At 49.3% G+C, this 11,000-nt stretch overlaps 1 protein-coding gene across 1 annotated transcript in view; it reads right to left on the bottom strand.

Moving 5' to 3' along the window:
• Positions 1-1,107: 1,107 nt before the first annotated feature.
• RC3H1 (ring finger and CCCH-type domains 1) overlaps positions 1,108-11,000 on the bottom strand; it is a 74,635-nt gene continuing 64,742 nt past the window's right edge. The window contains exons 20-25 of the mRNA XM_071435992.1: positions 5,108-5,486; positions 3,207-3,422; positions 2,762-2,899; positions 2,281-2,674; positions 1,872-1,936; positions 1,108-1,662 (exon numbers count right to left, since the gene is read on the bottom strand). Of these exons, the coding sequence (XP_071292093.1) occupies positions 1,489-1,662; positions 1,872-1,936; positions 2,281-2,674; positions 2,762-2,899; positions 3,207-3,422; positions 5,108-5,486 (1,366 nt within the window). The 3' untranslated portion in view covers positions 1,108-1,488. The remainder of the gene's footprint in view (positions 1,663-1,871; positions 1,937-2,280; positions 2,675-2,761; positions 2,900-3,206; positions 3,423-5,107; positions 5,487-11,000) is intronic.

The raw sequence follows: 11,000 nt of genomic DNA on the forward strand, positions 1-11,000 counted from the left end.
TCAGCTGGAAAAGGCAGCGATTACAGGAGGTTGTGTGTCTGTCAGTGACATTCACAGGCAGACATGGGATCCAGCAAGAAAAGCCACAGTGGTAACTGCCAGAGGAGGGCAGGGAGAGGGAGAGGAAGAGCTGCTTTCTGAACTCTTTGTTATTTTCAAAATGCTTCCCCTTTTCTCCCAGGGTCCCAGCCCATCACAGCTTCTTTCCAAGGTGCTGCTCCAGGGGAGCGTGCATAAAGGAGTCCCTGAAGGACACCTCTCAGATGTGTAGGGTTTGCCATGGCCTGTGGGACAACAGAGGAGGTGGCTCTCCATGTCCCAGTCACACCCTGCTTGCACAGATGCTCAGACAATCCTACTGGGAACAGCAAAGAGTCAAACCTCTGATAGCTTCCAGAGCTAGAGACCCAGAGACCAAAGATCTGACATACCAGCTCCATCCCAGTTAACTCCCTCGCTGCTTGGCTGCTCTAGCAGTTCCTGCCAAGAGAAGCCTTTACAAAGGTGGATATCAGAGTAAATGGCCCACTGAGCAGTGCACCCCACTGTCTGCACACACCACTTCCATCACCTCCTGAGGACAGGAACTGTGCTTTCACTGTCTGATTGGTCTGAAACAGCTGCCTGAAATGGAGCAATCTTCTGCATCTTCAGGACAGCCTTGCCAAAGGTCCTACAGCAATACAGCCACCCTAAAACAAGAGGTCTGATCACATGTGGCCTGGCAGCAGGCCAGGACACCTCAGTTCCTGGAGTAAACCTGCAGATGAAATAATATCTTTTTATCAAAGCTATAGGTACTGGTTACCTTACCTGGGCACTGGTGTGGTTCATGGGCACTGCTGCTACAGTAACTGTTAGCATTAAAAAAGAGTTTCAAAGCCTTGGCTATGCTAGTGACTCCCAGCACTTGGGCACACAGGACACACCAGAGCTGCTGGCAAGCAGGGCACAGCTTTTGGCAGCTCTTCCACCCACATGGAGCTGCAGAAGGGTGTTCCTAGCCCAGCCAGCACAAGCCCAATGGCTGCTGCTGTTCCACTCACCTTTTGAGTGTGGAGCCCCATTTGTTGGAAAAGAAAGATTTAAATAAGTCTAGGAAGTGGCTCAGTGTAAAGTGTGTATTCAGAGAGCAGTCTGTTACATACAGATCTATAGGTTTTAATGAACCAAGTGATCAGAGTTACAGAGGGTTGGCACAGGGCACAGGAAGGACAGCAATGCTGGACTTGGGTGCCACAAAAATACCAGTACCAGATGAAATTCAGCTTTCCTTGCCAAAAAGGACAGGACAGTGAGGTGACCTATGAGCCCCCTCACCTGACATGACAGGAGGAGCAGGGACAGCCCAGCTGGATGCAGTCCCTCCCTGCAGCTGGCACCAAACAGCGAGACCAACCACTCCAGGAGCAGCCCATACTTTATGGCAATACCTCACCTCCCTTTTCCCGAGGCAGAGGAGGGAGAAGTGAGGCCCTACCAGCCCCTTTAGGAGCAGGGATCAGCTATCCTGCCCATGAAGATGATGGTGTTGAGGGCAGCTTCCCGGATGAAAAGCAGGAAGGGCCTGTTGGCATTGAAGATTTTTCTGTTCAGAGGGAAGGAACGGCCAGAGATGGTGACAGCTGTAGCAGCTGAGGCCTCACTGCCTTCTTCATTCACCTGCCAGCCAAGAGACAAGATAGGATTAAAATACAGGCATTATGCAGCATGGAGAGGGCTCACCCTCCTCCTCCTCCACAGAACACAGGCCAGCCTCCCTCCAAAGCCCTAGACTGCTGAGAATTGAACACTGTAGGTCCAGAACTATTTTTTTCCCTTGAATGTTTGTTTTTAAAAAGCAAACCATGCTGGCACAAAACAAGGCTCACCTCAAGGAAGGCTTTGTGGAAAGCCTCAGACACATACAGGTCTGTGCGGCCCTCTGCAATGATACCTGAAATACAAAAATATACAAAGGTGAAACTGAGTTTAGAGACAGCTCAAGAAAGAACACATTCCCATCCTTCGTGGCCTGGGATCAGGCAGAAGGCATGGCTGCCCTAAACAAAAACTTCCCTCTTCCATGTGCAACTGACTGCTAAGGTGCCAATGTCATCAGTGCAGAGCAGGGCTGAGTGTCCATGGTGGGACTTTACCAGAGAGTCCATCACTGACTGCAGCAACATAGAAATGCTTTCATGTGCTCCTTCCTCGTGTGCTCCTGCACCTACTGCCCTGCCTAGGGAGGAGTGGCTGCCCCTCGCCTCTACCCTGCACTGCTCTATCTCCACATCTCACCTGGGAGTCTGGCGTTTTCTGGACTGAAGAGATCTTCCAGCCCCATTTTCCTCAGCTTTTCCTTGAGGCTGAAGCTGTCCTCGATGCGGAAGCGAGGCAGGTAGACGAAGAGAGACATCTCCTTCATGGAATCTATCCAGCCCTGCAGCTTCTCCGACGTCAGGTCTCTCTCCACCTCCTCCAGTGGCGTCCCAGCACTGGGCAGGACCAGCAGCATCGTGATATCATCCCCTTTGTAAGGCAGCTCCAGCACCTGGACTTTGTCCTGGGCAATGAGTGCATAGTGGAATTTGGACTCCTGGTACATGGTTGGGACTTGGCAGGTCTCACCATTGGCTTTATGAAATGAATCCAGTTTTGTGTTTGGAGCTGGGAACTGCGATTTCCAGTGCCCCTAAAAAGGAGAGGGGAAAACCAAACATGAGCACCACGTTTCCTCCAGGGAAGTGTGCTGCTCCCCAGTTCTGTTAGCTTTTGTTACCTTAAAATAAATGGTGTTGACCAGGACCAAGACAGTGAGATCATCAATACCACTTTCTGGGATCACTTCTGTGATGCGTTTCTCTGTCTTGTTAGCCACCCACTCATTAATGATCTGCCTGGAAAGTTCTGGCTTCTCCTAAAGGAAGAGACCAAAAAAAGGTTAAGCCAAGGGTTTTAAACCCCTCTTTGTACCCCTTCTGCAGGAGACTGGTTCGCAAGGGTATGTGCTGGGGGAAGACAATCAGCTTAGGTATGATGAGCGGGGACGTGGCATTGGTTAGGGTGAGCTGAAGCGAGAGGAGCTGCATCCCAGATTCCCTGTTGCTTTCACTGGTGTCCCACACACCCAGAGCAGACCACTTCTGGGCAAAAGACAGGGATGGACTGGGGGTGGGGGGTGGAACCAAACAAAAAAAGCAAAATCCTGAGTAGTTCAAACTCACTTTGAAGTTCAAGGGCCAGAGTTTTGCTCCATAAACGATTTCACTGATGTTCTGGTAAGTCTCATTAAAGACCAAAGATTTCTCCCCGAAGAGACGGTTGGCTGACACCAGCTCTGAGGATTTGTTTGCTTTCTTGTACAGGCGGCAGTTCAGCTTAGCAAAGAAGAAATGGATCTGATCCGATGTCTTCTCCGAGATGGTGTCAAATCGAAAGACCTGGACAAGCCAAACAGCAACAAGGAATCCATGAGGAGGCTCTTGTGCTCCTGGGCCCCAGAGCAAGTGGTGGTGCAGCCTTTGCCTCAATAGCAACAAATCTGCACGCCCTCAGAGCTTCACCCTCCATGTGTAGGAACCCAAATCTATGGAAAATCAACACATCACCAGCCCAAGACCTCCTTTGGAGAATCCAAATGGAGGATTAAACTCTGCTTAGGTATGGAGGTGCTGCTCCTCTTTCCAACACCTGTTTTCTTGCTGTCTATACCCAGCCTTTGACTGGCCCCAGCTTCCCCTTTAAGTGCTGTTAAAATTAACAGGGTGTTCATAACCCCTTACCACACCCTAGAGATGAGCATTGCAGCTCTTGGGTCATACCAGGTCATGGGAGGACTCACATGTGCTAAACCCTCCTGTGAAAATGCTAAAGGCTCCTCTTTCCCAGGAGGAATTCTCATGGCCTGTTGAGTACTTCTAGTACATCTTATCTATTTTTACAGGGAATGGGAATATGTAGCAATCATTTTGAGGGTAGATTTTTGCAGCACAGGGATTTTTTTTATCTGTTCCCAGCTGCCAGCTGGAAGGACAATTATGATTTTTCTACTGCTATCGAACCTCAGGGCTTTAAGGCACAGAAAATCCCACAGCACATTGCTCTTTGTGAACCTCCTTTGGCACTGTTTCCTGTAAGGCATTCCTGGTGTTCCCAGCCATTTCATAGGGAAAAGGGGAGTTAGTACTGCAGGTGTGGGTGGCTCAATGGAGAAGGTTCCCCTTGCAGTGGGAAGGGCTGCCCAGAGGGGACACACAAGTGAAGATTTTGGAGATGTGGTTATAGCTGCTGCCCTCAGGTTGTGTGCGTAATGACAGGAGACCACCAACATTATTTGTTCCAGAGGCAGGATTTGTAAGGACAGCAACAGAGGTGTTTGATTCACACCTCCTCATTGCAGGGAGAAAGGCTCCTCTGGGCTGAGGTCTCCCATTGGAGAAAAAGGTATGGGCAGCATCAAACCCCACACAGCAGGGGAGTGGGTCTGGCATTGAGAAGGGTGCTAGGACAGGCAGGGACTTAAATTAGCTGCATAGAAGAGCCAGAACTCAGAATTACCTCTTAGTCTGGGATCAGAACTATCCCCCGAGTATAGGGCCAACAGGTAGAGGAAGAGACTCCCCATGTACAGGCTCCCATGCCCTGGAAGTCAGGTGGATTGCAAGGTCTCCCATGTGTCTCATTTTTGTCCCAAGGAAGAGAGAAAGAATGTGAAAAAGTTCCTCTGCACAGGACTTGATATCATGGCTTTTCCTGCTTTTTACCTAAGGAAAAGCTTAGCTCAAGAGCCAAACTGTTGCACTCCCTTCCCTCACCTTCCAAATGGGCTTCCTTTCCTCCAGATAAAAACTAACCTCTCAAACCCAGGAATGCTGATCCCAACAGGGAGTAAGGGGAAAGAGCTGGGGTCTAAACAAATCCAGAAACAGGGCTTGGAGCAAGCCGGTCTAGTGGAAGGTGTCCCTGCCCATGGCAAAGGGTAGAACGAGATGAATTTTAAAGTCCTTCCAACTTGGGATTTCCTCTCCAAGGCAAATCCTGAGACCCTGAGAGCAGCCATTAGCCATGATCACCTTTCCTGTCTTTCAGACCTGCTATAGGAAAAGGCTGAGGAACCTCCACCAACCTCCATGAGCTGCTGGAGGGTGCTGCCACAGGCTCCGAGCTTGGTCATGGCAAAGGCTGTGGAAATGCTGAGGGGTGACATGAAGATATTTTCCCCACTGTCCTTGGAGTCAGCCAGGTACTTGTAGAAGACGACAGCAAACCGAGAGTTGGCCTTGGACAGCTCCCAGACGCGGGGGTTGGTGGACTCTGGGAGCTTGTCCTTTGCTGGCTCTTGCCCCTCTCCCTCCTGGGGTTTCTTGTCGGGGTTGCGGTAGATGCAGATGGGGTTCACGGGGATGTCGCGGGGCTTGGCAGTGCAGATGTCCTCCACGGCGTAGTGCTCAGGGGCAGCCAGCCCCCAGACACTGAGCAGGCACAGCATGAGGAGATGCATTGTCCTGGAACCAGAGACAGGCCTTAGACACATGGCCTGTCTGTGAAACCTGTGCTGCTCCACGGCCCTGAGCCCCTTCCAGCCAACATCACAGTGACAGCAGCCCCACAGCCCCCTCCAGTCATCCTTTTGCCCTGCACCTGCAGACAAGCAAGGACAGACAGACAGCAGGAGGACAAGCTTGCCTGTGAGCACACAATGCTTTTAGAAGCAATGCATTGAAACCAGTGCTCTTCTAGTGACCTGGGCCCCCTGTTTTTTAAGCAGCAGGCTCAGCCCTGACAAGTTTGTACCAAAATGGATGATTTGAGCTTGTGAGTCCTCCCCATTGGCCAGTGAGGTGACTACAGTATAAGGACCCTGCCAGGCTCACCTCAGTTTTACAGTACTTTTCAGTTACTGATGTAGGAGATACTATAGCAGAGAAGAAAGATGATAAGGAAAAGGCCTCCAAGGAAGTTGGTCCCTCCATGGACTGAGCATCTCTAATTCCCAAAAAATGTAATTATAAGCATGTCTGGTGTAGCTGATGCATCACACCAATTCCTGTCCAAAGTTCATACCTCCTCAATGCAAATTGGTTGTGCTTGGTACCTAAAGAGTGCAGGCTAATGGGAGTTACTGTGTTCCAGCAAAAGCAGTTCTCTGAAAATCTTCCACCAAGAGAGAGATAATTTATATTTTCTCCTTTGCTAAAGAACACTGAACTTCAGAATGGTTTCAGTTAAAAGGAACCTTAAATATCATCTGGTTGCACGCCCTGCCATAAGAAGGGACACCTTCACTATCCCAGGTTGTTCCAAGCTCTGTCTGACCTGGCTTTAGACAGCTCTAGGGATGGGGCAGCCACAGCTTCTCTGGGCACCCTGTGCCAGGGCCTCCCCACCCTCACAGGGAACAATTTCCTCCTAAATCCCATCACCCATCAGCTCTGGCAGCAAGGCCTCATGAGCCATCCCAGGGCCTGCATGCTGTGGTTCTAAGATGCCCTTTGCATGACTGCTTTGTTCATGTACCCCATGGGAGGAAGCTGAAGCACCACAGCCACAACAGTTTGGGAAACAACTATTGGGAGGGCCTGGCAGCCTGCCCAGGTCTTGCCTGCTACAAGGCACTTTTTAAATCCTGTGTCTAAGTTAGGTAAGTCTCTGCCTGCCTCCACATACTCACTGCCATGGCTACCAAGCGTTGCCTTCTGAGAAACTAAATTAGAAGTCACCTGCATTTAGCACTGGTGACCTCCATGTCTGTGATCTTCCAGTGCTGGTGGGCCAGCACCTGCTGGAGGAAAATGGGAGCAGGCTCAAAGGCTGATCTGGGATGAAGGAGACCTCTGGGTTCTTCCACAACCCCCTCCCTGGGCTCTTGGCCAATGACTTCATCTGTTCCTCTGCAAAAGCAGAAACTACCTCATCTGGCACCAAGACTGTCTGGAGCCCAAGGCTGTGTGATAGCACAGCAAAACAAGAGGGACTCACTCAGGCCATGGCCACAGCTCTTACTGGTAATGACACAGAGATCATCTTGCGAAAGGTTTAGGACAGATGCAACACCACAAATGGGAAAAAAACTAAAAAGGGAGGGAAGTTAACCAAATAAAAACAAAAAACAACACCCAGGCCAAGAGAAAGGAAAAAATATTAAGACAATTGAAAATACTCCAGGAAGTGCTGTTCTTCTGAACCTTTCAATCCCACAGGAAAAGTCAGCCAGCAACAAGTCAGACACACTCCAGAGTTCTGCAATCCTGGGGCCAGGACCAGAGCCCTCCACTGCCTGCAGCAGCCCTCCCTCACCCACACTTGGTCCTGCAGCTCCAGCAGTACTGACACACTTTGTGGCCAGTCCCACCATGGAAAGGACAACCTCACCATGGTCCCTGCCCTGTCACTCCACTCACCTCCAGGGAAAGACATGTCCTGATCCTGTCTGTACAAGGACCAACACCTGCCTCTGTCAAGCCAGAAGCAGCTTGTGGTGTTTGCCAGCACACAAAGTGCTGCTAATTTAATCTCATATTTAAAGGCCAAAGCACAAGAGTGGGGAGGGCACCCCCATCCTCACCCTGTCCTCATTAATTGAGAAAGACTCCCTGTTTTTACTCTGCAGTAAAGCCCTGACTCCATCAGTTCCGGGAAGATACAGGACTTTATGCTAACACCTTAAATCTGCTTTACCATCCATTAAGGTTGACCCAGCCTCTGACACATCCAATCTTGTCTCTTACAGGCAAGAGTCCCTGCTGTTTCTTAGACAAGCTCTTTGTCATAGCATTTGGCCAAAACCCACTCCTCCTCCCCCCACAGCTCTTCAATGTTCCCTTTTCCTCTGCAGCACTGACATGCGCTCCATGTGTCAACCTGGAAGGATGCCAAAAGTATTCCCACCACAGCACTGCCTGAAAAGGATTACTGGCAAGGGGAATGCAGAAATTAGAAAAGGTTCTTACAAGGGTGAAGCAACAAAAAGTGCAGAAAGCCAAGAAACAAGTTGCTGATTCAGCTCAAACTCAGAAGGCTCTGGGGAAGCATCGAGAAACTCCCCAATTCCTCGGCTGCTGTGCAACATGGCTGGGCTCTCACCAGCACACACCATTTCCATCCCACCCTTCCATAGCTGCAGGACAGGATGAATAACTGGGCTTACAGACCCCCAGCACCCACCCTACTGAACCTACTGGGGCTACTGGTAGTGGTGGGAATGTCCCACAGCAGCCAAGCATTGTGCTACACAGCCTGGCTAATACAAAATAGCTCAAACCATTTTGAGATTAGTTTAGGCTCTTGAGAAACCTTCCCCCCTACTGCATCACACCCCAAAACCTGAGTCCAAAGCAAACGAGCAGTGCTCTTTTGCAGCCAGCAATTACTCAGGGCTTCCTGACTTCATTAACTGCCCTCCACACCACGACTGCTGCAGGCTGGGGATAAGCCAAGCCTGACAATTTAGAATGCCAGCCTTCATGACACCTAGGGTGGGAGGATCTCTCTAATAGAGCAAAAAGCCACTCTGTTTTTCTTACCTGCCCCTTGTACCTCCAGCCTTCTGCTTTTAGGAGGTAAATGCAAATTTTTGAGAGAACAGTCTTGCTTGAGCCCAAAGCAGTTTCCCCACTGGATTTCTGTGCTCAAACAGAGCTGAGGCAGCAGCAGGGGATGGTGGGAGGGGAGTAGGATGCTAAGGCCAAAGGCTGATGACCAGCTGCCGAAGGTTAAGCAAAGAGTAGGAAAAGAGAGGCAATGTTTAGTTTGAAAGAGGTTTTAAAGTTCAATCTGACAAGGGAGAATTCGACCACCTACCCCACACGAGTGCCACATGCCCTCAGTTTTTGCCAACAGAAAATGAACTGCTTATCCCATGAGAAAAACCTCAACCCTTTCAAGAGTTTGACTAAAAATTATATAAAGCTGTTTGTAGATCTAATTTTGGGATCTTGTAGCTAAGCAAAATGTTTCCTCCAACTGTCCCAAGCCATGCCACTTGTATCCCATTTCCTGAAGAGACACAAGCTGGGAGAAATTGCCCCACTTCACATTCTGCAGTTTCAAACACATCCCATCTTAAACACACTCACCTGGAACAGGCTCCCCAGGGAATGGGCATGGCCCCAAGGCTGCCAGAGCTCCAGGAGCGTTGGGACAACACTTTCAGGCACAGGGTGGGACTGTTGGAGTGCCTGTGCAGGGCCAGGAGTTGGACTCTGTGATCCTGGTGGGTCCCTTCCAGTCCAGGATATTCTGTGATTCTGTGACCTTTCACTTGCACAGCTGGAAAGCTGAGGGTTAACAGCAGCTCCCCCAACTCCTGTCCAGATTCACAAGGCAGAGTAGTGAGCAGGACCAAACACCATATTTGATCCAGGATGCAGCTGCTCCATGAATCCTGCAGCATTGCCCCCTGAATTTCAATTCCCAGAAGCAGGCTGGCTCAGCAGGTGCTGAGCCTCCAGTGAGAGGAACATTTTGCCTTAATGGAAAATCCAATTGCAAACTGGTTTGTGTTAAGTAAAAGACTTTACTGTATCAGTATGGGACATAGTTAAATAGGACAGAGATTGTGGAGATAAGTTGAAGGGTAATGTAAAAAATGTCCTCCATGAGACAGGAAGGACTCACATACACTGCATCCTGTTACCTCAGGTGGCTGCTGGTTTAATTTTTTAAGGTAACTGACATGCCCACAGATCTCAGGGTTTTCAGATGATTAGGGATGCTCCACACCCAGGGAGACACCCAAGCACAGGTTTCTGTTTTACCCAGTGCTCAGAGGGAGCTCAAAGCAGTAAAACCAAAAGCAAACAACCATGCACATCCCACAGAGCTCCCAAGGCATTTATTCCAGGGTAGCTGAGTCAATCTATCTTTTGAATGCTGCATGTAAGTGGTCATTTCTGGCTGGTTTAGCTCCAAGCAACAACCCAGCACTTGCACCTGAGCAGAGCTATCCAGGAAGCCCCAAGATGGCCAGTGTGTTAATCCAAACTGTTGGATGCCTTGTTTGCTCTAATATAGGGGCTGTTTTTTTTCCCAAAGCTGCTGCTCCCAGACCCAAAGCAAAGATCAGAGGCTCAAAACCATCAAGCACCAAAGCCTGCCAGCCTGTGGCAAGACAGATAAAGCACCACGCTTTGGTTTTAGTCTCTCCCACATTTTTAGTCCTCAAAGAGTTGGAGTTCACAGTTAGGAAGAAGGAGGTTACAGAAACAACTGAACACATCCCAGCTGGAAACAAACAGTTCTTAAACATACCTGATTGGTGAGGAGGAACATAAATTGCCTTAATTTTGTTTTGTGCTTTGGGTGTTCACTGTTGAGTTTCATGGATATGCACAGGGAAAATGACTCTTGCACTCACAGAGCAAGATGGGATCAAGGAATCTCATGAGCTAGCCTTTCCTAGCTAGATTCTTTCTGTCCTGCTATCCATATCCAAAGGGGAAAAAAATTCCAGCAGGGACCTTCCACTTGAGCCTGGTTTCCCCTCTTTTCCACATAAAGAAACTCAGCAAGTTTCCCCCAATCTCTCTTGATGCAGAGCACCCACCACCTCCTTCCAGAGGGATCTGACTCTCCAGTGCTTCAGATCTTCCTTTTAAAAGCCAGCCACTGTTGGAATTCAGCTCTCTTTTTTTTCCCTTCTGAAGTGAGTCACGACATGAGGATTCTGAATCCTCAGACTAGTGGGAGAAAGGGTAAGGAAATCATCACCAACTGAAACTTAGTTTTCTGCTGGATTTCCCACTAAATACAATTCCTTTATAGGAACAGAATGCTTTGACTCATCTAGCAAGTAAGTGTAGAATTGTGAGGGGGCCTAATAATGAGCAGTGATGGGCTTCAGCCCAGCAAAACACACCTTACCTTGATCCATAGTGCCCAGGCTCAAGAATAATAAACAATAGTAATGAACATTATGCACAAACTCAAGGGGCAGAAGGCTGTGCTTGCCCTGGAGTAGAAGGAACAGTTTTTCAGTGAAGCAGCAGCTTCATCCAGTTTCAGATTTACAGACAATGACT

The sequence above is a fragment of the Agelaius tricolor genome, unplaced genomic scaffold (genome assembly GCF_023055355.1).
Source record: "Agelaius tricolor isolate 1412-34295 unplaced genomic scaffold, bAgeTri1.0.p SCAF_11, whole genome shotgun sequence".
NCBI classification, from domain to species: Eukaryota; Metazoa; Chordata; class Aves; order Passeriformes; family Icteridae; genus Agelaius; species Agelaius tricolor.